The sequence below is a fragment of the Aythya marila genome (genome assembly GCF_965140915.1).
Source record: "Aythya marila genome assembly, chromosome: 7".
In the NCBI taxonomy this organism is placed as follows: Eukaryota; Metazoa; Chordata; class Aves; order Anseriformes; family Anatidae; genus Aythya; species Aythya marila.
Window position 1 is genome coordinate 29,715,902 of NC_139048.1, and position 27,582 is coordinate 29,743,483.

Sequence of the window (27,582 nt, forward strand, 5' to 3'; positions counted from 1 at the left end):
TCTGATCAGCCTTAACAGTCCAAGAGGTTTTGGACTATTGCACCGAGTACGCCATTAGATGGGAGGTGTTAAAAAAGACATTGTTTGTGGTTTTGTGACTTGTAGGTATGGCTGAGAAGTAGCAAAGTGAGAGGCAAGACTTTGCTGAATACTAACGTCCTGCTTTAAAATACAATCAGCACTAAAAAGCATGTAGACTAGCTTAGTAGGTTGGGCAGACACATTTTTGATCAATAGCTTTTTTCATTGGCTGTTCTCTGCTTGTCTGGAGAAATTCTGGGGTCTGCCTGGCTAAAAACTTGGGGTGAATGGAAGAGAGCTCCTGCTGTTTTCAGCATGGGCTGTTGCTTGTAAACACAAACACAATGGTGTGTGTATGTATGTATGTATGTATACATATCTATATGTAAATATAGATAAATACATATACACACACCTTAGAACCACTCATTTTTGAGGATGAGATTTTGCTTTCTAGTGTGAAAATCTGATTTATTTTTTTCATTTCTCCTTTCTCCCTAATGTCCTGATATGAAACTAAAGAACTAAAAGAATGAAATGCCAACTAAAATCTAACTTTAGGCAACAGATTATTTTAAAATCATGAGGGTGTAAGAATTACCAGACAGATAATTTTTCTACCTGTGCTTGATTTAAGGAAACTATTTAATAAAGACAGAATTAGAATGCTCCATAACCATCACTGCGTGCAGCTACTGCAAAGGCAGGGTAGGCTTCATATGTGGCATATGTTGTCAAATCTTGTCCCATTGTCACCGCTTGTTTGAGGTGAGTGGCTGTGACTGTTGCAGCAGCGTTAGCAATGGTGTATCCTGCAGGGGAAAAGAGATAAGAGATGGAGATTAAAGGGAAGACGTTCAAAAGCTACCATTGCCTGACATTTTTTGATGGGAAGACTTCATTGTCAATGGCAATCATGTCGTTTGTCAATGGGAAGACTGGAACAATCTGATTAAATAAATCATTCCTGGCATGTTTTTCCTCCTCATTAAAGGTACAAACTTGACCACTGTGGCTGGAAAATTAATGCATTTTCTCACCTATTATTTGTTAAACACATTGCCTAAAAAAATCCCCTCTTTGTTGAATATTTTTCCTTAAGCTTCAAATATCTCTGAGATGAGACGCTGGTAACAGTGCTCTTTACATGGACTCCCACACATGACAAAGGAGGGAAAGAAAATGAAGTACTGCATAGAAAATCTGGGCATATTTTGTTTCATAGAGAAGACATTTGTACAGCTGGGAGAAAACATGGGTGTGACATCCTTTATGGTCAAAATGCATGCAACTCAGGACAAACATGTTAGAGAGGAGGGGAATTCCCTCTATGCAATATTGGGAAAAATATTTAGCAGACTGGATTTTTTTTCCCCATCAGATTCTAATGGGATATGTGGTTTCAACACTTCAAAATTTTCCATGGGAAAATGTTAGCTTTGCTGATTTAAAATGAATCACTGGGAAAACAAACATCATTTGGGGCTGGTTTGTCTGAAAGGAGAGTGTAGCATCTTGTCAAACAGACCATAGTATGCTGTTGTTATGAAAGGATCAAGAATTAAGACGAAGCCCAAATGTGGGAAGAGTAGACAAGATGCCCATCGGCTCTACTGAACCTGTTGCTGCTTCCAAACTACATCTCCCAGGATTCAAACTCTCCAACCAACCAGCTGGCAGTGGGATTGGCTCAAGGTCAGTCAGATCCAAATCCCATTGGGGCAGGGCCTGGAGATATTTCAGGTTGGAAGTTAGGAGAAATGCCTTCTCAGAAAAAGTGGTTGGTCAGGCATTGGAATGGATTGCCTAGGGAGGTGGTGGAGTCACTGTCCCTGGAGGTGTTCAAGGGAAGGTTGGACGTGCCTGGGGACATGGTTTAGTGGGTGACACTGGTGGTAGGGGGATGGTTGGAACAGATGACCTTGGAGGTCTTTTTCCACTTTAATGATTCTGTGATTCTATTATTCTATGATACTGGGCATCACCAAGACTATGTTTCCTCAGGGAAGGTGTTAGCTTGGGAGTAAACATGAGAAATTCATGGGAACATGAATGTTGTGGTCGCTGAAAGTGTCTTTCTTGCATCAGCAAAGCGAGGTGCAAGATTTCAATTAGGAATTGAGAAATTTGTCACTTAAACCATGTTCAGCATCATCATAAGAGAAATAAGCTGCTACCTGGGCATGGCCTGGGCTGTGCTGGACTTCAATGAGTGTGGACTGAGCACCGGTGTGTGCTGCTGGCAGAAATTTTAATGTATGTCTATTTGTTGCATTTCCAAGATAAATAAATAAGGGTGGATGAAAGAAAAAGGAGAGATTATAATTAAGCAGTAAGTGGAGACTGGATTCAATAAAGAGCCCATTTGGTTTCCACACTGCGGAAGCCTGCATAAACCCAGACAAATTGATTTTTCTGTGGCTTTTGCGGACTCCTGTGGCAGGAAGCCAGATAGATTTTTATTATTATCTTTTTTAATCCATCCTTGAGACACTCCAAACAATTCAGTAGTACTGACTAATGCATTCCTCATGTGCAGTTTGGCATAAGTTGCTCCCACTACATCAGAATCACCATCATGCACAGTAAATGTAATGCCTGCAAGCTGGATTCCAGCTCCTGGCTTATGTTTTCCATGATTTCCCAAGCTCTTTTGGTAGTTACAAGAGCTGTTGGGAATGAACTCAAGAACTGGAAACATTAGTCTTCCAGCAGGGGTGGGAGAGAGCTGGGATTGGATCCTGGCTGTCACATTCATATTATTCCTTTGGCAGATGAAATCCAAGGGGTTGGCTCAAGAGGAGGGATCCTTGCAGTAAGGAGGACCGAACCCATCCGGTGTGGCACTGGCCAGGGCGCAGCAGGAAGGGGACCCATTCCAGCTCTGGCTCTGGGGAGACCACATCTGGGTCTGGGTCCTACTGGGGGCTCCCAGTTGAAGGGAGGCATCCATGAACTGGAGCACAGTCAGGTCTATCCTCAGTGACCACGAACAGGTTAGTTCTGGACTAACCCATGAGGAAGCATGTTGGAAAAATAATACTGCAGGAGGCCTTTGCTGTACAGACCTTCACATACCTGGAAAAGCTGGCGCAGCAGGAGGCACCTCTGTTCCCTCGGTGGGAACCCCCAGTGTCTGCAGGGTGTATTCTGCTGCATAGGTTTTGGCTTCATCAATAAAGGCGCTGAGCTTGGGAGGTGTGAAGGGATGTCTGTGAACACAGCAACATAATAGCTTTTTGTTTTGTTTTGTTTTCCTCTCTAGGCCTTTCCTGCAAAACCTTCTAATCTAGCCATAGTTGGCATGATCCCATACATCAAATAGAAACATCATTTTACTGTGCTGATGCATCAACAGTAATACTTTTAGCTGTCTAGTTTCTTTGCTGAGATTATCGGCCCTGGGTCACATTTCAGTTACTACATGTTTTCAGAGCATGTTGTCCATTTTCAGTCCAAAAGAAAGCCTGCTTCAGTCTTTCTCATTAAAAAACACCACAAAAATATTTCAGATCAGAAGTGTTTAGGATCATATCTGGAGCCTAATTAGCAGCATGTTCCTACAAGCTGCTTTTCTTTTTCCTACATGAAATATTGTGTATTTTATTTTCTTACTAAAAAGCACCCCTTTGCCTACTTATTTCTGGCTTTCTGCAGTTTTTACACCACTGAACACAGAGTGCCAAGCACAGCAGACATCACTGTTGGTCTTTTTTTTTTTTTATAATTTATTTATGGATGATTTTCTCTCTAATGTCTCAACAACCTGTAAATAGAGACCTGTGTTGTATTTTGAAGAGAGATGCTAGACAAAATCCACTTAAAAAAAATCCTAAAACCCAGAGAAACTTGAATAGTTACATACATGGTGGGGTTCTGGCTGGCGAGGGCGGGGATGGTGATTTTGTATAGGAAGAGCTGTCTTTGGTCTTGGCCAATTGCAGAGTGGAGCTGGTAAACAGGCTGTCCCCAGTTGTTTTTCTGGCAGATTTCTTCTAAGATCTAGGAGGGAAGAAGGGATTTGCTCAGGTTAATTGTTGCATGTAGCTTTCTTCCCCAGCTCCAGCCCCTGCACTGCTCTGCTTCCTCCCCTCCAAAGAATTTTCAGAAGTGTAGTGGCAGCTTCCTCAAGCCTTCGTGAGAAAATAAATGGCAGACAGGGTAGTAAAGCTCACCTTGAAATATAAGATTCATCTAAATGTTATATACCTTAAAAGTGCATTTAATTCCTGAAACTAATTATCACCTCATTAAATGGGATGTCTTTGTTTTGCTGATTAGCTGTTTTATTTCATTATCGGCATGGCCTTCTCTGAATTCTCCACAGAAACTCTACCTGTGCGCATCTTTTTAACCCCCTTAAAGCATTATGGTTCCATTCATCTTCACAGCTCTGGTGCCTCCCTCCCTTGGTGGGATACAGTACATAAAAAGTCCAGTCTTAAAAAAAAAAAAAAAAAAAAAAAAAAAAAGAGGAAGGATAAAGGAAAAGAGGCTGTTTCTCTGTCCAATTAATTATTCAAGCTTCAATAGGCAATTTCTGCTCCTAGTTTGAAAGAGAAATACTGGACCACATTGCCCTTGGCCTTAGCACAGATTATTCCACAGTAATTGGGAATCACTGTCTGGAAATGCTCTTGCTTTTTCTTTTTCTTTCTTTTCTAAACCCAGGGGCTATCTGCTGTCCCAGATGGGTTTGATACAGTGTGTTGCTCCTGTGCATCCCCACCAGTAGTGCTTGGACCATTTATTTTTTCTAAATAACTCCATCAGGTTTGACGCTCAACTTAGAAATTGTTGGGGCTTGGGGTTTTTCCTATTGAGCAGCAGTTGCGGTCTCCCCAGGTATTTTTCAGTGCCATAACAATTTGCATTTCAGTGACACAGTAAGGCAATTTGGCATCCTGAAGCTGAATACAAGACAAAAATGTTCTGTTTGGAATGACCCCAACCGACTTACTGTAGGTGTGACATTGGTCTTGCCAGGTTGGAGCCGAGACCCCTGGGTACCCACAGTCTGAGGCTTTCTGCAGTACACCTTAAAATTATTTTATTTCACTGCTGCCTTTCATTTGATAACTACAGATCTAAAGTTTACTACTCCGTAGTGCTCACACCCTAGTTCATCAGATTTCTTGACCATGGTGACACCTGTCCCCTGCTGTTCCAAAGGCTGCATAAGGACGGTGCTTTTGAGATGTAACATCACCATTTAAATACTTGATGAGCAACATCTATTCATGAAAACCAAGTATCCCAGCTAGGCAGCAGGAAGGAAGTTAGGAGGGTCCATCCTTCACAGGTGCTATTGCAGTGTGCAGTGGGCAGAAGAGGCTGACTGATTTGGCAAAGGTATTAACGAGACCTTCCTGAAGCAAGCCTTGGCTGTGTAAGAAGCATTATTATGAGACAGCGGCAGTGAGGGAATTAGGCAACTCAGCTGAGGGGAAGATGTGCTCCAAAAATTATTGCTGCATGGCCTGCCACACATTGACCCTGCCATGGGGGTTCATCACAAAGATGTCAGGAGAGCAAAAACCCTGAACTGCACCTGCCCTAAGTCAGCCTGGACCACTTCACCCCTCTTGTGTGCTGGTAACATGGAGACAGAGAAACTTTGCAGGGGGAGAAAAAACACTCCGGGTTTCTGGGGAGAAAAGGATGCTTTGGGAGACATTTAGCAAATGGAATGCTGTGGCAATTTTTTTACTAGACAGAGGTGTGTTTCTGAAATCTGAGTGAAATTAACTTCTAACATTACTTTGGATGATTCAAGAGGAAAGGAGTTGCTGTAGGAGAATGACCTCTGAAACTCGAGGAATTTATTCTGCTCTGTCCCCAGCCAGCTGTCTGGATCCCAGTCCCGCATGCACAAGCACGTCAAAGCTTCCTTGTGCAACCAGAGCTGTTGCATTTGTCTGGGCTGTGCAGTCCATCAACTCCTCTTTTCCCATTCCATTTAGGTTGTACATCGGTGGTTCAGGATTTCGGTTCTCAGCATCACGCAAACCCTGATCTCCTGCCAGGACTGTGTCATATGTCAGCATCAGGGGAGACAGCACAAGCTGCCACACATGGGTCCACCCAGATAATGTGCTCCACATTGTTTTCCTTTTTTTACTGCATTGGAGCAATCACATCGAGGCAGCAAAGCTCTGTGCAATGCCATGACCCTTTTGCAACACAGACGATTCTTTTTCCTTTTTTTTTTTTTTTTTTTTTTCTGGCAAAGCTGCTGTTTTTCTATTTATGTGAAATAGTTCCTTGGGTGAAAATTTCTTAATTTCTTTACTCCTCAGTGCTTTTGTGGAGGGGTAGTCCTAGCTGGATTTCATCTTCCACTCATGGAAGTTTATGAAAATTCTCCCTTGAAGGAGAATGAGTGCTGTTCTCCAGCGAGGTGGACGGCACTGCAGGATGCAACTAACAAGTGTTTTCTTGTTTAAATGTATTCCAAGAGTTATGAATAGATGTAGCTATCAATCACCAGTTTAAATTCAAGCAAAGGCTGTTTTTCTGAAAGCATTTTGAGCAAAGGCAAACCCTGGCCAACACATTGACCATACTTCGCACACACCTACCTGAGGAGCAAGTTTGATCCCTTGGGGCTTTAGTGTGACGTGATTCATCGGTGTGAGCTCCATTCCTGGCAAGAGGTCGTAGAGTTTATCCTCTCCCCTCTTGTCTCCTTTGAGCTGGTATCCGCGCCCCAGGCCCGTGTACGCCAGGTAGCCGCGACCTCCCAGTCCTCTAACTCCCGCAGCCCCTACAGGTACATTCATGTAAATTTCTAGGAATGTAAGAAGGCATTAAACTGAATCAAATCACCGGAAAAATTACCCTGATTGTCCCTGAAATGGAAAAGTTAGCCCCACTGACTGAGTTTGGGAAGGAGGTAGGCAGGAGCCCCCCATAGCCTGTTGCTGGGCTTGCACACTTGGCGGTGCAAAGTTATAGGGGTACCCCTGCTTCTGTCTGACCCAGTTTCCATCTCCTCTGCTCTGTGCTGACAGGTGAGGTGTAACTTTCCATTGAGCTCATAGACAAGCCAGTTTTGATTTTATAACACCTTTCTAACCAGATTTGTAGTCAGAAGTTGGAGAAGGGACAGTTGATGTCACTTGCCACCCACCAGCATAATAACAGTTTCATGAGGAACTGTTTATATGTTTATACAGCCCCTCCCTTATATGAACCAAAGTGAAATTTTCGGCCTCTATTACATTTTCATTTTTGTTCAAGGAGCCCAATGAGCACATGCATTTATTTTTCTGGTAGTCCCCAAACTTACTTCTGCAGGTACCAAATGCTGTCTGCAATTATATTTAATTGGGGGGGGGGGGGTACCTGAATGCAGGGATTTGATTCAGTACCAGCTGCAGACACCTGGGGTCAAAGGCAGAACCTCAGCAACCATCAGAAATACTCTCTATTTTCATAGGTTACTTATTATTAGATTATCATTAAACAAAAACAAAAACAAAACAAACAAACAAACAAAAAAACAAACAAAAAAAAAAAACAACAAAAAACAACAACAACAACAACAAAAACAGACGAGTCCACCTCCCAAAGCACAAAATTAACGTCTTTCTTGGTTTCAGTTCTGGTTCCCCACTCGGCTTTAGCACAATGTGACCTCCCTGGGAAATGCTGTGCCTTTGGGTCAGAAGACATCAGAACTGGCAAAACTTTCCTTGTGGGTTTCAAAGGAAAGGGGAAAAACAGCACAGAGTTGTGCTGGTGGTTGTATGAGAGTTGGCTCTGGAGGGAGGTAGGGAGGGAACGAAAATGGTTTTATTTTGTTTTCCCTGCTGGGGCAAAACCAGGAGGATTCATGGTTTATTTACCCTGGAAGGAGGGTGATCTGGAAGCTGTCTAAAGCTTGCTCCAGGAAAATGGTTATTTTTTAGTACCCTGCTTAGCCTGCTGGAATATCACTGTGTCTTTGGGAAGGGCAGAGCCTAAAAACTGTTTTCTGTCCCTTCCTGAAAGGGACATCCTCAGCATGAGGATGCAGCCACCCAAGCATGGGAGGAATCATTTTGTTAGAGCAGAGAATTGGCATGACTGCAGTTACCTCGGACGGATGGGGGCCGGATGATGCTCCTGTTGCTGAGCCCCTTGGCAGCTGGAAAGTGGAGGTTGGGGATAGCAGCGTAGGCATGGGGTGCGTAGAAAACCGGGGCACCCAGGTAGGCGGTGGCAGGGTCGTACATGTGTCCAAAGGCGTAGGTGTACTCTCCCTGCAGCATCGTGCCTCTGCCACCTGTGCCTCGGGTATATCTGACGTAGCTGTCCTTGTCGACAGGCTTGGCTAACGTCACCTCTATGGGGGACCCATCCAGCACCTTCATACCGCAGGAAGAGTGCGGGAGAAGCACAAGTGTAAGGCAGTCTCTGAGATACATGGGGATTATCCTGTCTAAGAAGGCAGCTTCCCCGCATGGTTTACTAACAGACTGGGAAAACGGAGAAAACCACCCAAATCAGCCAAAATCTCCCTCTCACAGGTGGAAGGAGGCACTTGCTGGGTGAAGGTTCAACGTGTAGAGAGCATCCAGAGCTGACACCAGCCAGCAGAGGCTAATTAACTGAATTAGCAGAGTTGTGAAGCCCTTGAAAAGGCCTCACTTCCCTGCAAAGCAGCACCTAAGTCAGCCCGATTATAGGTACTCCTATGGAGAACAGCAGTAGCACTAAAAATAGGAACGGGGTTAACACCTCTTTGGGAAAAGCTCTTACATTACAGCAGTGTGAATTACATTGCAGCGCAAGAAGAACTAAATACAGCAACCTCCTTGCAAATCTGCTTCTGAATTTGGAGCAGATGTTCTGGGTTGACCTTGTTTGTCCCTGTTTACTATTTACATGCTTCCCTTCCAGTGTTTTTGTTGGCAGACATGAAACACTTATGTGAGTGCAAGCCAAGGGAACCCATAACCCCTCATTTTCTGGTCCTCATTTCAGTATTGCTCCAACTTTTTTCAGAGAGGTGAACTACAGTCTGATCTGGGCAAACATTTATTATGAATGCAAAAGGAAAGAAGCCAAAAAGAACAGTTTGTGAACATCAGGGTTAAAAAAAAAAAAAAAAAAAGAAGAATTCAGGAGCATAAAAGCAGCCTGAGAAGTGAAAAAAGGACTTGCACCCTCAGGGTGTCTTTGCAGCTAATAAGCCCGGCAGCTTTGTTTCAGCTGCATATAATATACTGCATGGAAGTCACAAAATAAACACTCAGAGCAGCTTTACCTTCCCATTCAAGGCTTTCATAGCTTCAACCGCATCTTCTCTTTTATTAAAGTGCACAAAGGCATAGTCTCTAATTTTCTTTACTCTTTCTACTGCACCTGTGGAAAACATTAGAATATTAGTTGGAAATAGGTATTAGCTAGAAAATATGTATCAGAATGAGCAATTGTGTTGGTTTGTGAGCCCTTCAAGAGCAAAAACTGGCCAAGGGTAGAGAGAAAGTCAATGGTGTCTTCTTACCTCTTAGGATGCATATACCATGAGAAACTAAAGAAAATGTCTGTGTTATTTCAAGCAAAACTAGAAATATTTGAAGGCAAGCACCTGTATGGTTCCCATTAAACTAGAGTGGTTTGCTCCTGTCCAAAATGCTCTGTCTGAGGTTGTCTTTGGTTTTGTGTTTCACTTCTGTGACAGATCTCCAGGAGCTGGATGGCTGAGCAGGACACTTGGTGTTCTCACACTCAGTGTTGTTCTCTTCTGTGTCTGTCCTCTACAGCCTTCCCGTTCCCTTGTCAGATGCTCTGCTGCTGGGAACTTTGCAGCACCCAAATATTCTGGCTCTGAAATAACCACACTGGCACCTGCTCCCTGCAGGCTCAAGCTTTAGGTATCTACCTTTTCTCCTCTAGTTGTTCGTGTTTGCCAGTCCTGTCAGTTATCAACCAGCCTAGCCAGTGAGGCTATAACACACCTAAAAGTATCCTTTGGAAATGTGGCTAATGGATGCAGGATGACTTTTCTGTTGTTTTCTTTCCTTTTAAAGCTGAACAGGTGTACAGGGAAATATCCAATTGCCGCAAAAACAAAAAACAACCAAACAACAACAACAACAACAACAACAACAAACACTTACTTAAATAACTGCAGAAGGAAAAATATTTCTTTGGAGTTTAAGGGGTGGCATTAGGAGCTTCAGTGGGTTATAAATAGCATGTTTCAGCCTATAACCCAAGCAGCCTGCATGTCTTCAAACTGACACTGAAATGGCAAGTGGCTGTTTGTGTCCTTCTGGGATTGGAGGACGATTTTCTAAGCCAAAAATTAAGGTCATTATATGCTGTTGTCTCGGTTATGAGTTGAGGCTTTAATGAACTCTCTGTGTTTTGAAAATCCCCCTTCTGCCTCCTGAAAATTGCTCTGTGTTATTGATCCTCACTCAAGCCAAAACCTTGCTCTTTCCTATTTATGGGACTAGGTGGCGTGCTCCCACCCTAGCAGGACGAGCAGCTGCGTGACACCGCAAGGAGAATATCATCCCAGTTAGCACCTTTGGAGAGCGTGGCCTTCCTGCTGCCAGGGCAGAGCGCCTTGCTGTGGGAAGGTACAGACCTGCCCCTCCTTGCTGCTCTATTTCAGCATCACCCCACTTCAGCTGCGAAGTCTGGAGCCCATTTAACCAAATGAAAACTTTGCCAGGGCTCAGGATATTTGCCAAGATCTCTAGGGAGTGAGGGCAGGGCTTCTTGTTGATGAAGTGATGCATATTTCTACAGAAGCCATCTGGCACTGAATTTGGCACAGATTTAAAAGGGGTGATACTTGTGTTGTGTTACAACTTGGGATGCATATGTAGCATTCCTGGTAGTGTCTGTGGAGCTCGTGGTGATGTGGTAATTGCTCTGTAATGGGGACCTCTGCCTCGTAATTCCTCTCATTTGGGTACTTTTTTATTGGATGGCTTGTTATTGTCAAAACAGCTTCTAAATTCTCCAGATCAAATGTACACTTCAGACAAGTGATATTGAAATGTGACCCAACAAACATAGCAGATAACCAAAGTGGGAGGTGAATCATTTCAGCTCCTTGCTGAGTTGCTTGATTGTAATCTCACTATGACTTAAACTGCATTTATTTTCCTCAAAACTCAGGTTTTGCTTTTTCTAGGCATGTTTTTTTTGAAAGTATGGCACCACTTTAAAAAGGGCATTCTTGGTTTCATTCACAATAATTAAGGCTTTCCTTAAAAAAATTAAAAATAAAAATTCCAGCATGAGAAGCAAAATGAGAAACTGTTGAAAAGACAAACTAAAGAAGATTCAAGTCTTCTGTTGTACTAGAAAACTTTCCTTAGGAGCAGAGCAGATGACTGTTACTGAAGTGTCAAATGGATATAAATGTGTTTCTGGGGAGTGTGAGCAGTTCAGTGATCAGGAACAAAACTGAATAAATAAAGGAGGAAACAGTTAAGAGAGTGGGATGATACATATTTAGCTTGGGGTTAAAATGGGATTTCTAACAGCTTGATGGTTACTTAAAGTATTAGCTGGTAACATTAGAAGGACAGAAAAGACTTGTTAAGAGATCTCTTGAAGATCTTTGCATTGCAGCCTATTAAAAAAAAAAAGGATGCAGCAGAAATGAAAAGTTGGTGAAGGAAAAATGAAGCTCTGTAGTGTATTTTTAAAAATTAGTAGAAGGAAGTTAATAGGAACGATATGAATGGCAATTTCACATTGCCAAGCATAAGTTACTAATGCCTAATGGAATATGCAGCTTGGAGAGCTGCACAAATGGGTTATTTTTACTCTGTTGTTTTTGGGTGGAATTTTCTAAAACTGGAGCAGCTCAGAAGTAAAATCTCATTTGAAAGCCAGCAGGATTTTTATTCCCCACAAACATATTTGCTTTTTTAAAATCTCACCCTAAGACCATGCAATATATGCCATGAAAATGCCATCATATCCCGCATAAAATGATAAGCACTGGTTATTCATAAATTTATGGAAGATCATTTTTTGGTATGAAAAAGAAAGAATTCAGCATTTAGATAGCTTAGATAAAAAGCAGTTGAATTAAACCACCCTATTTCTGTCATCATCCCTTTCTGTAGATGAAGAAAGCAGAAATCACCCAGCTGTTTTAACAACTCTCTTTTTCAAGAAGAGTCAAATGACTCAAAGTTGTTTTTATGATATAGGCATCCTCATGCAGTATTTTGGATCTCTTCCAGTTGCCAATCACCTTAAAAAGGTTAGTAGTGTTAGCTGTAAATTAATCAGCCTGTAGCAGAATGACATGTTATGCATGTTGGATGGGAGCCTTCAGCATAATAGCAATTTTGCGGCATTACACATGAAGATTTCACCATGGAAAAACTGCTACTTTGTGTCTTCCTTTGGCATTCTATGAATGAAGAAATACTTCCATTTGCAGTAGCGGCACTTACTTAAGGGCTGTGTCAGTGGGATCCTACCTTGTTTGATGCTGTTGAACTCCTTTTCTATAGTCTCTTCGGTGGTCGAGAGCATGAGGTTCCTCACATAGAGGATTTTTACCGATGACATAGTGTCTTCATCCACCTCCACTTCTGGTTCTGCCCAGTCAACAGCAATAGGGTGTCCCCACAACTGGATCCTTCCTATAAAGGGATTGGCATCATCAGTGTCAGAGAGGCTTAGGTTCCTCTCACTTCTGTTCAGAGTTTATTTCATATGCAGTATAAACAATAGAATAGGCCAATTATACAAAGAGGGCCAAAATAAGCCTTTTTTGCTCAAAGTGCCTTTTGCACCACAAAAAAGCCTTTTGTGCTGCCTTTTAGTGAACTCATTTCCAAAAGCAGATGGTCATGCTTTCACAGGTTCCCACTAGCATCTTAGATGCCTGCAGAAATGTAGCATCCAGAATTTAAAAAGCAAATTTGTGGCACTATTCACTAACATCTGCATTCCCTGGAATGCTCTCTGAAGGGAAATATTGTAATGGGTATACTTCTCTTATAAAGATCCCTGTTGGCTGCAAATATTTAATTCCCTAGGAAATTGGAAAGGGATCCAGAAGTCCCAGGGGATGAAATGAAATAGTAAAAATCAGGATGTCTCCATGTGCAAGTATTTGAAGCATGGTCCACACAGGGTGAAGATGCAACAGAAGCAGTAGAAAGAAGGGAAACAAAAAGTAATGAGGCATAAAATAGGGTATGGATAAGAAGCATATGGCTTCTGTATAGAGTGGATCAAGATGCCAAGGGGCAAAGAAAAAAAACAGCAAATAAAGAGGTAGTTAAAAGTTATGTTTTTTCCATGTGATCATGCTGAGCTCTGTAATCATTTGCATTGAGTTACTTAATCTATTAAGTAATTGATTAACCAATTCATGATACTTAATGTGTAACGAAAACTGATGGCCACAGCCTTGCCTCCGATCAGTGTGAATTGCTGTGATAAGTATTTCTCCCCAGTTCTTTCAGCACATCTTTCAGGAAGAAATCCTTCCCCCTTCTCTTCAAGAGTGGCTGGTATCTGGCCACTCACCAATATCCAGAGCCCTAAATTCCACGTGCTTGGTCTGTCACCCGTTTTTTCTCTGGCAATTTTAATCAGCCTAGCAGACAGTGCTTTGGATACACAATAGGGACCATTTTCTGGCTTAGCAGCATGGTTAGTGCTGGGTATTTCCTCCAAAATAATGAAATAAAATGTCTGCCTCTTCTGCAAGTTTCCCTCAAAATAGTCCTGTCTGTGCTATTCTTATTACTTCTCTGATCTTTATGATATGATCTTTATGATTCTCTAAGGCCAGGTGTATGCTAAAACCTGGAAGATACCTATGTTGGTAGAAGGAAAATGAGACAAAACACTCTGGGAGGCATCCCGTCTTGCATCTCCACTTGGATAATCTAAGATAGGATAGGAGGTCCAAAATAGAGGAAAATTAGAGGGAAGGGGTAGAAGTTGGAGACCTGTTTTTCTGTAACAGGAGTTAAAAGATGAAAAACAAACAAACAAACAAACAACACTAAAATGTAAAGGGGCTGCTCCCTGCTAGGAAGTCCTGTGAATGAGCAAGGAATTGTGGAGCTGGGACTGCAGTTGATGTTCAGCTTTCAGCCCTGACCAGTCTGATGAACAGAAATAGCAGCTAATGGCAGCCAGCTAAAATGAAAGGCCATGCTCTATTTTCTAAGTTGCCATGTTCGGTTCAATAGTGGAAATAACAACCTGGCTGATTCATAGCAAGGAGCTAAGTTTGGTTTCTGCTCTACCAGCTTGCTAAAACCCAGTCTTCCTCCACCTCTCTATTTAACCAGGAGACAAGACAAAGCTTTCATAAAAAGCATCTTAATTTTGAGCTTTTCTGCCTCTTCTACAAAGCTTCCTCAAAGAGCAGTGAGGTTCAGAGTCAAGGAAGCAACTTGATAATGATATTCAATTTCACATTCATCCAATGCATCAGCTGGAGACACATTCATTCCTGGCTTGAAACCTTTTTCAAGTTCCTCCCGTAATCTTGGAACATCAGAAGACTCTCACTCCTGCTCAGGTCTCTGAAATTCCCAAATTCCTAACCTGTTTACCAAGATGTCCCTAAATTGGAAATCACTAGCACATTGCACAAGGCTGTTCAAGACTATGTTCTCATTCCCATCTGTCTCACTGTCTTTGCTCAGGATTTCAAGTGCTTTGCTCTCTCAAGGCTGCCATCAGTGGTGGTGCCTGTGCCTGCTCCTTCCATCCTTCTCAATACAGAAACCATGAGAAAGTTATGCTGAAGCACAGACTAACAGAAAGTGCTTCTATAATTAGGGAGCTGCTGAACTGATGCAGAAAATACAGAATAAAAAGAAAAATAATCTGCGTGAGATACCCCACAATAGCAGGCATACTCAGGTATATATTACCTCTTGCAATCAAACTAATTTCTGACAGTAAGAGAAAAGGTTTTAAAATGACAAGATTTTTCATGGGCTATCATGTAGAAAGAAAGAAAATTGGTGGGCATGATGTGTGAGGATCAAGTGTCAGAACAGAAGGTTTATTGGAGTCTTTCATCAGCAAGTGCTCTGGCTTTGACAAAGCAGTGCAGGAGCTGCTGCTGGGCATATGAAAGCATGAGAAAAACAGTGAAATCACTGCAAAGGCAATTAATGTTGTGTCTTTTTTGCATATCACCTATCAATCTTCTCTTTGCTTCACTATGTTCCCCAGCTCTAAATTACATAGACTTATTCTCTATATAATTTTTAAATTCTAATGAAATTCCTCATCTGAGGTTTTCTTCCCACATGGAAAATAATTTTCAGGAACATCCTCAGTACAATGTCAAGTCTGAATATGGTCATATTTCCCTAAGTGATGCTCCACAGGAGGTCATAAATGAGGCCATATTTTACATACAACTCAAGATAACCATGGGATAATATATATCCCACAACAGAGCTGAATGGATAAAACAGCTAGATCCATCTAGCTATATTTTAATAACTTCAAGCTCTTAAATGAAGCACCTGGCTAATGAGAATGGTGGTAAATCAGACTTTTCAGTGAATCACCCACCCCACACCCCAGAGTCAGGGCATGTCTGGCAGCATGATGGGCATAATGGGGTCCCTCTTTGCTTGAAGTGAATCGTTGGCAGCCAAAATGAGAAAAATCAGAAGTGTTCCTTCCCTTGGGTATATGTTTCCTCTGGAGACTTCTGTGCTGTTATGCATACACAGGCATCTGCTAAATTGAAGCTGCCCCTACCACCCTCACCATCTGTACTAACCTGGGAGCAATTTTCGCCTGGCCATGGCTGCTGCCCGGTGGCTTTCATATTCCACAAAAGCAAAACCCCGGTTTTTGGTTTTATCAGCTGCACTTGGGTAGACAATGACATCCACAACTCCATCCGTGACTTTCTTCATCTCTGCTAAAATTTCCTCTCGCTTTTTTGTTTTGGGGATCCCCCCTACGAACAGGCGGCAGTTGTCCACGCTGGCACAGACTCCCAGGAGACGCCCATTCCTGCAGAAAAATGATATTGTTGGTTTGTCAGGACCCAAGATCACTTCTCAGAGAAAGGGGAAAAAAATCCCCCTTCTTGTCCCAAAACACAAGGCCAAATGCAAGGTCTCCCCCTTCTGTGGCACGTGTCGTTTGGGATGTTCCAGTGGTCTCACTCAACACAAGGGGCTAGTTCCAAAGGCTGATAATCTGCTAAATTTGACATCAAAGTAAAGCAGCATATTTGAAACAAGGTACTTGAGATCAAGAGAAACCAAAGCCAAATTTTGCTTTTGACTCTTGAGAGTCTCTCTTTTGCTATTTCCAAAAACGATTGCTACCAGGCAACTGTGCTGAGCAGCTGGGACACCACTGTGATTCTTGCATTGCGGTCAGCATAAGCCAGGTTTCATTGTGTTCACCAGTGGCTTGCAGCTTCCCGATCACCAGAGAGCCTCACAGTTGAGGTCTGGAGAAAGAAAATCCCTTGTTATGGGGAGACAACATTTCAGGCTTTATTGATGCCAATTGCTGTGCAGACCCCCAAAGCAAAAATGTCTTTACATTCACTTTACTCACACCTTTGTGGTCCAACTACCCCTTGCAGGTCTGGAGAAGTCATAAATTGCTTTAGAGGCATCTTTGGGACAAGACAAGTAGGCAGAGGAGGTGGAGGTAGCTGAAGTCTGACCTTTAAGATGCTCCAGCATCTGATATAAGTCATGTTTCCAAACCCTCCCCATGTGCCTTGTGACCTGCTCATCCCTAATGTTGCTAGTAAAGCAATTCACAATCAATATTTTTCTTTAAAATAATAAAAAATAAAAAAATAAAAAAGGAAGAAAGAAAAAGAAATAACAAAAAGAAAGCCTTAAAATTTCCAGAACGGTTGATCTCAAAATGCTTTTTTAGCAATTGCATCTATTCATCCCATTTTGAACAGGAAAAAAAAATTAAATGGGGTTGAAATCAAAACAAACCATATTGATGGACCCATATGTTGTTGATTTCTAGGTGTTTTGTTCCCAATTTTTAGTCACAAACATGAGGGATTTTTCTGTTCCTATTTATTAGGAAATGTCACTGTTTTGCCAATTAGTTTTCATCCCATTTCACCATTTTTGTAATTGTGTCTCCCAGAACATATCTGCAGTATAGCTCATGTGAGACACAGTGGATAGGAATACATCAACAAAAAGCAGCCCAGAAGGGAACATGAAATAAACAATGGTTAGACATCATTGGTTTCGATCAATGGTTTTGATCCAAAGCAAAATATTTTTTCCAATGTTCTCATAGAATTTTTTATTTTTATTATTATTATTTTTCTTTAAGGAAGACTTTCCTGCAAAAGATTTTGTCTCTGAGTGCTATGTACTGCCTTTGTGCTAGAGCATAAAGCAACAAATTCACAGGCAGAAAAGAAATGACTGCCTACTAAAGTTTAGGTATCTAAAGAAGCTTCCTCTGGGCTGTAGGGAAAAATATGCTGTCCACAACAATCCAGATTAATACATTATATGATTTAAAGTTGATGTGAAGGTGTATGCCATTCTCACCTAATTTCATAATTATTGAGTTGCTTTATTGCATTCTTTGCCTCCTGTTTATTTGAGAAGGTCACAAAGGCGTAGCCCCTATTGTTGCCATTGAAGTCCATCATCATTCTCATTTCATAGATTTTGCCAATCTGCAAATAGAAAGCAAAGTTATTCGTAAAGAACTGTTTGCCAGGTGAGGTGTTTAAACAAGACTGGGTGCTTTCATGTCAGAACTCTTCAGATATCTTCATCTACAGGATAATCATCCAGAGCCTGTTCTGCTTTCACACAACTTTCTGACCCATAATAGAAGTCATAAACACAGGCAGCAAGTGCTTAGGTGACAAGGGAGGAGGGCAAAGTTAGCTCTTCAGCAAGGTGAGCAAGATTTTGGCCACTGACCTCAGCAGCCCCAGGGTTGTGGTTCTCACCTGCTTATGAGGTTTATGTTCCAGTTTTGAGGCTAATGCATCACACAGTAGAGAAATCAAAAAAAAAAAAAAAAAAAAAAAAGACTAAAAAACAGGAGGGATGAGGTGCAGCAATGGAATTGCATGGCCATTGGTGTCGGAATGGTATCACTTGCTCAGGCTTGTACATGAGTGATTGGGTGGCTGTGCTCATTTCCTAGGTGGAGGACAGTGTGTTTTATATGACTGAAGTCTAATTTACGGAGGGAGGCATAGCTGGATGTTTCAGTACAACCTTCTACACTAAGCAGGGCCAGCTCCAGTGTTAGATCAGCCCTGGTCATGGTGAGAAAACACCACAGAAGGAGCTGGAGGGGCTGCCACCAAACAAAGGGTAATCTGGTCCAAATCACCTCCAGTTCAACACGGAAATGTAGAGCTGATCTTCTGTAATCTCTGCAAAATATCTACCTCTCATAAAGTCTTACTTTTTCACACAGTGGTATAAGTTCATCTTCAAAGAGGTCCCGTGGCAGTTTCCCAATGAAGATCTCGCAGCCTCTCTCTGGCGGAGGGCCATCCCAACCCGGGGGTGGGCCACCGTATTTCCTTTGCCCATTTTCCTGCCATGGAGGAAAATAAAACGATGATGTAGTGGATAAAATCAGTCCCTTTGTGAGGAATGACACTTTGGGCACACCCTGTTAGTGCAGTGCCAGAGGCAAACACCCTCCTTTCTTGTAAAGAGCATCTCTTTGCAGGCTCAAGGGAGAGGGGGCAGTGTGCGCTGGCTGCCCCACTGCTGTATTGGTACCGAAAGGCTTTAGCATCCGAGCTAGTATGCTGGTGATGTACTGCAGAAGGCTCTGGTTTACAGCTGGTTGAGTTCTGCTGAGGAACATGCATCAGCACGTTGAAGGGGAGGCCATTTCCACAGCTCAGCTGTCCAAGATTCAGACAGTCTTGGAAAACGTAGGGGAAAGATGACGCCCATCCCTCTACCACTTTCTTTCTTTCTCTCTCTCTTTCTTTTCTTTCTTTCTTTCTTTCTTTCTTTCTTTCTTTCTTTCTTTCTTTCTTTCTTTCTTTCTTTCTTTCTTTCTTTCTTTCTTTCTTTCTTTCTCTCTTTCTCTCTTTCTCTCTTTCTCTCTTTCTCTCTTTCTCTCTTTCTCTCTTTCTCTCTTTCTCTCTTTCTCTCTTTCTCTCTTTCTCTCTTTCTCTCTTTCTCTCTTTCTCTCTTTCTCTCTTTCTTTCTCTCTTTCTTTCTCTCTTTCTTTCTCTCTTTCTTTCTCTCTTTCTTTCTTTCTTTCTTTCTTTCTTTCTTTCTTTCTTTCTTTCTTTCTTTCTTTTTCTTTCTTTCTTTCTTTTCTTTCTTTCTTTCTTTCTTTCTTTCTTTCTTTCTTTCTTTCTTTCTTTCTTTCTTTCTTTCTTTCTTTCTTTCTTTCTTTCTTTCTTTCTTTCTTTCTTTCTTTCTTTCTTTCTTTTTCTTTCCCCTCCCTTCTTCCACCTTCTCTCTTTTGCTCCTTTCCTCTCCCTCTCCCTCTCCCTCTCCCTCTCCCTCTCCCTCTCCCTCTCCCTCTCCCTCTCCCTCTCCCTCTCCCTCTCCCTCTTCAGCTCTCCTTGTCCTGCAGTGATGCCCTGTGCCTGGAGGGGCTGGGACTCTGGTCATTTTTCTGTTTTTGCCTCCTGACATTTCTGTAGCCATTTCTCCCTCTGGGATTATTCTAGGCAATGGCTGATTTACAAAGAAGGCCTGAAGGACCTAAGCCTGCAGCAAACAGGGATCCTGGTAGGAATATAAGAGTATAGCACAAGCAATTTCAGTTTTCCTAAGCCTATAACCAGCCCTGAATTATCCATGCCCAATCCCGTTTTGAAAATGTTTTCAGCATAATGATGAAGCTGTTTGAATTTATGAATGCATTTTCACAGCAGATCTAATGAGAAGATCATGATGTTTCAGGCTGCTTTTCTGCCCCCAGTTTGGTTGAACTGAGCACATCTCTAGCATGGGATTTTTTATCTCTTGAGCCATTTGTTAGAGTGATGATTGTATGTTGTGTTGCTGTGGTCATCTGTGATCTTCACTGGCATGTCAGCTGGAAGAAGGCCTTGGTGACCTGCAGAAATGTTACTTTCATCAATAACGGTCTGCAAAAAGCCAGCAGATTTTTACCTTCCTACTTTAAGCCAAGTGAGAGACAATCAGATTTTTTTCTCATTTTGTCAACATATGTGGGAGTGTCTCCTAGTGTGCTAGGAGACATGGCAAAAAATAAAATCTACTCTCAGTCTACAGTGGCTTCATTTGTGCCCTGAAGGCTGAATCTCAATGAACTTATCTTGGCAATGTCTCTGTGGGGAAGGAGAGCTTCATTGTCCCCTTTGAGAAGATATGTGAGCCTGGCAGCTGTTGAAGAAGAAGGTGATGGTTAGGTTGGAAAAAAAAAAAAAAAAAGCCCAAAGAGAAAAGCCCAAAGAGATGTGGAAAAGAAAATAATGAGGGAAAAATAATAATAATAGTAAGAGAAAATGGTAAGGTTGAAGGAAAGGGAAAAATTAGGAATAAGAAGATTCTGGGTGGGCAGCAAAGCAGGAATCTGTGGTTTAGGAATGAACTATTGCCAGATGTGACAGTATGAAAAACTAAAGGTCAGGGTAAAGAAAGTCACAGCAAATAAAACACACAAAGAAGCTATTTATCTTCTCCTGGGTCAAGTACATCAGGAAGGCTCCTCAAGTGCAACAAACCCAATGTTGTTCTGGTCCTGGGGCACACACAACATTAAGGACCATAGGAAAATGCTTTTTCCCAGGAGTCCCCTTTTTGCTTTGGTCTGTTGTGCCCTCTAGTGCTACGCAAAGCAAGCCAAAGTTCACAGCAACCACCTGCCTGAAATTCAGTTTTCAGTTACTTTTTCCAGGATGCAAGGTAAGCCATATTTCTAGCAAACACTTTTGAAAAATTCATTTGTTTTGGTCATGCTAACTAGGGAAGACTTCCTGAGATATTTTTGAAGGACTTGTCTGTTCCCCACCTGCACTAACCTACCCTGCCCTTGGGCCTTGGAGACCAGACTGAGAGCAAACCTGTGGCTTTTGGTCAGGTAAGACACTTGTACTTTTTTTTGCACTCAAAGATCTTTAAAAAGAGTAAATCTGGTGGTCACTTATGGGACTTTCTATGGACAAATCTGTGCTCAAGCTCTTCTGAAACCTTGTTTAGTGGGTTTTCTTTGCTACAACAGCACTGCAGCCATGGCTTTCAGACAGCTATCCCAACTATTCCTGGAATATATCTGTGCTCAGGTTTTATTTCACCCTTCTCATATTGACAGGGGGAATACTCTGCCACCTCATAAAAGACAGCCCCTACTACACGAAGTTTTGTGCAGGATGCAAACTGAAGAGCAGCAGAGAGGGAGGAACAAACAACCAGCACTTGCCACGTGCAGATTTGCTGCACAAGCTCCTGGTGCAGCACTGCTTCAAGATGAAACCAGACACCGTGTGCAGAAGGACGTGACTGTGAGTTCCTACCTGGATCAAATTATATCCTGTTCGCTGAATTAATGCACGGAGGGCGGCTTCTTTCTGTGTGCCGGTCAATCCATCCCCGGATTTGTGATTTGATTCCATTGTGAGTGATTATCAGCAAAAAATCAGGTTAATTAGGGGTGCTCACTGCAATCAAATTTAAGATAAATTAAATAAATTAATACAGCTAGGAGGAGAAAGTCCACCCTCCTGAGAAAACTAACAGGATCATTCTTCCTAAATGAGTCATTCATTCTTCCTAAATCAGTTGTTTTGAGATAAAATAAATAAATAAATGATACCACAGACAAAAAAAAAAGCAAAAATATCCCCCTTTTCCCTGTTGAATGACAGCAAACCCACGATCAGATCTTGTCCAGTGCTCCAGCAACATGCAGGGGATATTGCAGCATACCTGTGCAGGTGTGTTAGGAGGGAATCGCATGCAAGGTGCCTAATCTGCCTTAAAGTAGGAGGCAACTTGTCCTTCGTGGCATGGCATCCCGTTGATACTGGGAAGGCAATCTGGCACTCTGCCCAGCACTCTGTAAGAGGCGTGAGACATAGCTCCATATGTGGCCTGTTTTTAAAACTCAGGAACATGGGAGAACTTCAGATCTGTATCTAGGTTCAGGGCTGCGACAACCTTGGGTTCAGATGTTTTGATTCAGTGCTGTAGTTTTAGGTTGTATTTAATTAAATATTATAATATTTTTTTTAAGTTTACTTTTTGGGTTGAAAACACCATAAAGCTGAAATCTGAATCTGAATTGGGCCACACATGCTGGCAAAGGACTATTTTTAAGACAGACTCCTCCCTGCCTATAATTTCAACCTGCCCATTATTTACCAAATGGGGAGCTTCAAGCCTATGCAAACATCATATGCATGGGCACGTGTAGAAATGGGTGTGCAAATGCAACGCTGAGCTTGAGGACTCACAATGTCATCACGGATGCTGTCATAGCAGGAGATTGCCAGTGAAGTCTTCTGAAGGGAAGACTTAAGCAGATAATTAAATTTAAATAGGTGGATTATCTTCAGTGCCAAAAATGGGGCGTGAGCCCATGTTTTTGCAGGGTCTGAGCCTTGTGTCACTTGGGCTCTGCCACACTGAGCTCTGCAGGCTTGGAAATAGAGACATTTGTGTAACAGCAGATTTTGGAGCTATTTATTGTGCAGGCTTGTGGGATGTTTTGGATGTCTTTTTGTTGTGTTCCCAGGCTCTCCTGTGTTTCAATTGCTGCCGATGTGCGGGGGCTGGGAGATGGACTGAGCCATGCAATAGCTCTCTCCCATCTCTAATTGCAAAATGAATGTTTTCCGCAGCAACTGGAGTCTGATTATTGTTTTGGTTTATATTTTATAGAATCAAGTCTATATTTAAGCATTTGTGTGTGTGTGTGTGTGTGTGTGTATCCTTCAGATCAGAGGGATTTCTTTAATGCCTGGAAAGCATGGAGTGAACTCAGGCTTTGCAGGGGAGGCGTGGAGGTTGGTGGGTACCCGATGCATGACCCAATCACGCCTTTGCCCCTGCCGAGGGCAGCAGCAAAGCCCCATTGATGCTCATGGTTTCTCCTGCAGAGCTGGGTTTTGGCATGGCACAGGGCAAAGTTTCCAGGCTGCTTAAGAAAGTAAAAAAAAGGTCTGACAGTGCATATTGTATGCACTTGTTCCATGATCGGTGGTCACTCAAAGCAAACAGTTAAAATCCACATTGGTTCTGCAGCCTCCCTTGCACAGGCAGAGGCATGCTCTATATGCCTTATGGAGGAAAGTGCTGGTGTATTGCTAATTTAGCCCCTTGTATTTCGCTGTGTCCTGATTTCACCAAGGGCTTGAGTGATCAAACTGCAGTACTGGGATCAGTGCGAATTTGCACCAAGTTTCACTGGTTGGGATTTCATCATGTGTAAGAGCCGCAGTAGGCCATGCAAAGGTGTGAACCACACCAGCGCTGAGAGGCTACATCTCATCCCCACCTCAAGGGCCACGCAAAAGGCTTTGTCCCTCTCCGTGGGACACATCAGTGCTGCAGAGGCAGGTGCAAGGGCTGCAGCAAACTGCTCAGTAACACTGAAGGTGGCGGGCTGCTGGTGCTGCAGCCACACAGGGAGCTGCCTGCACATCTCCATTCCTTGCCGGGATGTGAAGCAGCTGGACTGCAGCCAGCCGAGCCTGGTGGGTTTCCATAGCAGCTGAGGTTCCCAGTCCCATCCCCAGCGGCGACCTAGATAGACAGCAGTGCAAGAGCATTTCCCCCTCCCCCCCCCCGTCTCCTGACAAGCTGGCTGACTGCTTCAAACGTATTTGCATGGGGTGCCTTAGATGCCATACATCTCCATGCCTCTCATCTGAAGAGGAGTACCCCACACACATCCCAAACCCAGGCATAGCTTCCAGTAATGTTTCCATCCAGGCAGCAGCTTCTTTCTGAGCAGATAAAGTGAGCCATGGGGAGGGCGGAAGGACGGGAATAGCACATCTCTCAGCTGATGCATTTACAGCAGAAGCAATATCCCTCTTGGGCTTCCGCCTGAGTTGATAAGGCCAGACAAACTCTTCTCATAAGGCATCCTGCAAATTTTAGCCTCTTTTAGACCAGCATGTCTAGACAGTTGCTTATTCCAGCAGAGAGGATAAGTTAAGCAATCCTGATTTAAGGTTCGGGACCATGGCTGGACAGCACTGTGCCTGCAGGGCTTGTGCACCACCTGCATACTGTTGTGATAGTGCTGCTCTTAGAAATGAGGGCCCTCCCACTAATTAGTGCTCCAAATTCATTCATAGCTAATGTATCAGCCTTGTTAGAGAGCTTTCCTCCATCGGGTGGATTTCCCTGGGATGGAGACAGAAATGATACCTCTTTTCGTTACGAGGAAGAAATCCCTACAAAACAACTCCCAATACCCTAGCACAGTTAAGCAGCCTTTCCAGCCCCCAGTTTTCCAAGTACCTCCACTCTCCCTACTTCTCTTCCTCCTCCTGAGAACACCTAAAAATCTTTTTGCAGGGGGTACTTTCCCACCTCCACCACCCAAGAGTCTGTTCCCATTTCCAGCACACAGACCCCAAACCATGGTGTCACATTTAATTTCCTAAACCTGTGGGATTTCAGCCCTTTCCCTTATTCCAGGTGTCAGCGCCAGTAAGTGCAAAGGAGGAGAGCTGCTGTCATGGGACCAGGGAAACATGATTACTTTCTTTCTTTCTTTGTTCCCAGGGTGATCAATCAATTAGCAAATCTTCCCTGACAGGAGGAAAACTCCCATTTCAATGGCTGCTCTCAGGAATTGTGAATGCCTACAGCAAATTAAGGCAGTATTTTTAATATTATTTAACCAAAGAAAAAAAAAAGTTAATGGAAGTAATTGTTATGGAATTCAATCATTTTCAGGGGATTGACCCACAGATTTCTTGCTGCTAATAATGGCTATTATGTTAAATGGTATTACAAGGTGGGGGGGGGAGGGAGGGGAGGTTGCATTTTATTCAACAGGTGTATCTCCTATTTCTTGCTCATTTCTGGCCAAATTGTTAACAATACTGCCTTGTTATCATGGGCACAGAATCCAGAACCCCGGGTCAATAGGAAGAGAAGACAATAATTTAAAATCAGTATTGTTTCATTTGATTTTTCCCTCTCTGCAGCAAAAGCTATCGTTCATTTTAGGTTTCTCTTAAAACTCTAAAACGCCAAGACAATGAAAGGCACTTTTGACATAGCAAACCCTGTACCGATGAGAAATAAGCTTGTTACAGCACCGCTTAACCTCCCCATGACCACTTCTGTGCACCATTTTCTTGTCATTTTCTGAAGCATGCAGACCTTGCCAGCCTGCCCACTGGTCCCAGGGCTTGCCCCAAAGCAGAAGCAAGGTCAAATCCTGCTCTTCCCAACTGCTTTTGTGCCTGGAGCCTGCCAGCTTACAGCCCTTCGGAGAAACCTGGTTACCGTTTCCATGAATGAGATAACAAACCCCTGTTTATCCTGTGTGGATCAATGCACCTTCTTGTTTGAATGTATCAAGCCATGCAGGCACATCCAGTGCAGACTGTTCTGCACCCATGCAGCCACAACATGCAAAGAGTTACAGCTCCCATATATATCCATATAACATGACGTATTCTTTGTATTCTTCCTAAAATCAGGCTCTTTACGTTTCTTGAGCTGCTGTGAGACACACCAGCTCTTAGCCTGGGTGAGACACACTGCAGGACAGAGTCCAATTGAGCAATGAGGGTGTAATCCCTTAACTTTCCAGAGAGGAGTTTTTTTCCAGGTTGTCCCACAGAAAGTGGTTACTTTTAGGTATTTAAAAGCAAATGGTATAGCTTCCCTAGGTACAATGTGCCTTGGAGGTATGGAAAAGTGCTGCCCGCATGCAGCATTTGCAGCACGTGAGCCTTGAGAAAATACTTCACTTTTAATATTTCACTTTTCTTAGAAAGTGGCTGCTCTCCTGGAAACAGCTGCATTACCAAATGCATGCAGCCCTAGAAACTCCTTCCAAGGATGAGAGACACCTGATGCTGAACCCAGCCTCCTTCCTCACCCTGTTTTATTTGCAACATCATGATGTGTCAGATGCTTTGAAGCCAACCTTGCACTCACTCCTGCCTAAGCCTCCTGTTTCGCTGAGGGAATATAGCTTAAGGAAAGCATTAAAGGACTGGGCAGGAAACTATTAGGAAACAGATTAGGGAAATTTGAGATTTTTAGGAGCAGTAATTGCATTTGAAACAGACTGACCTTTTGCAAAGAAAAAAAAGTAGGAATATGAAGTCAGCTAGGCCAAGTGAAGTGGTCCCTAATGATTAGCCCTGGAAAGTTGCACTTTAACAAATCAAGACTGAATTATCGCAGGGAAAATCCCTCCTCCCCCCAGCCTTGTCTGTCTTCAGTTTTCAGCAACCGTGGGTGATCAGCATGGGGAAAGTGCTTAAAAAAACTCCCTGCTGCCGCTGCCCAGGCAGGGATGATGCCGAATGCCCTTGTCTGCTCACCTTGCTTATCAAAATGTCAAGGCGAGTCTTGCGGGGCCAAGCCATGGGGTGCTTGGGGCACCCCCCAGTTCCACCCCAGCATTTCTGGGCAGTGCCCGAGGCATGCATCTGATGGTGGGTCCTCGGCAGGGGAAGGCGTGTGGCTGAGCCTCCCCTTCCCCATGCCAACTGTGCAGAGCTGACCAAAAGCCCCACTTCACGGGGGGCCATCTGAGCCCCCCACACCCCAGGCCTCATGGTGGAACGAGCCCGAGGGCGGCAGCATACCTGAGCGATTTGGGAGATCACTGCACGGGAAGAGGTCTCCTTGATTATGGGGAGTTTGCGACGTGTCACTCCAGTTATTCCCCAATCGTCATATCAAACTCCAAAGGTTCAGCGGCCCCGGGCTGGTTTACAGTCCCTGCAGGTTAAACGTTAACCCGCCCTATCTCCTGGCTCCCTGCAGGCCTTTGACCAGATAGCTGGGTCACCGCTGCTCAGACAGCACCTACGCAGGCTGATATTTGCAAATAAATACACAGGGCCCGAGTCAGACCGCAGCTCAGAGGCAGGTGTGGAGGACAGCCCACTGCTACCATTTATTCGCTCCATGCTCTCCCAGCCAATCCGTCTCCATTGCTGTTGCTCCCAGCAGAAATCCTGGGAGAAGGGACACAGCCCTGACTGCCACGGGTGTTTTTGGCTTCTTGGAGGCAGTCCAATTGGCCTCACCATTGGCCTACACATAGAGACCCTGCAAACTGCAAATGGCATGGAGACTGTGGCCTCTTCTGCCAACCAGGAGACTCTGAGGCTCTCCGAAATGGGTACTTTCCAGGCGTCCAGATATTGCAGTCCCCAAACATTTGTCTCTGCTAAAACCCTTCTAGACCCTAACAGTAATGAAATGGGCACCGTGGAGTGCCTTTTTCTACGGACACTGAACTACACTTGAAATGGGCTCAGGCTGAATTCCGGGGCGTTTTAAATGAAGCGTTTACAACCAGGTGCTGCTGACACTTGGAAAAGTGCTGTGTTGCTGTTTGTCCAGCTTTAAAAGCATTAGGTCTTTCCACATGGTGAGGAGACAGCAGTGCCCTGCTCAACTCAATGGCATG

At 43.4% G+C, this 27,582-nt stretch overlaps 1 protein-coding gene across 3 annotated transcripts; it reads right to left on the reverse strand.

Moving 5' to 3' along the window:
- Window positions 1-497: 497 nt before the first annotated feature.
- A1CF (APOBEC1 complementation factor) lies at window positions 498-26,848 on the reverse strand. Of its 3 annotated transcripts, none has more exons than XM_082764533.1 (12): window positions 26,750-26,848; window positions 21,476-21,619; window positions 18,424-18,558; window positions 17,544-17,674; window positions 15,767-16,005; window positions 12,471-12,635; window positions 9,275-9,372; window positions 8,102-8,372; window positions 6,603-6,787; window positions 3,887-4,023; window positions 3,100-3,233; window positions 498-833 (listed from the first exon to the last, which is right to left on the reverse strand). In XM_082764533.1, exons 2-12 carry the CDS (start codon window positions 21,572-21,574, stop codon window positions 682-684), a joined length of 1,746 nt encoding a protein of 581 aa, XP_082620659.1. In that variant the 5' UTR covers window positions 21,575-21,619; window positions 26,750-26,848; the 3' UTR covers window positions 498-681. The 3 variants fall into 3 exon arrangements, with proteins under 3 accessions (XP_082620659.1, XP_082620657.1, XP_082620658.1); XM_082764531.1 differs by having other exon boundaries at window positions 6,603-6,811; XM_082764532.1 differs by lacking the exon at window positions 26,750-26,848 and adding an exon at window positions 23,813-23,925 and having other exon boundaries at window positions 6,603-6,811.
- Window positions 26,849-27,582: the final 734 nt, after the last annotated feature.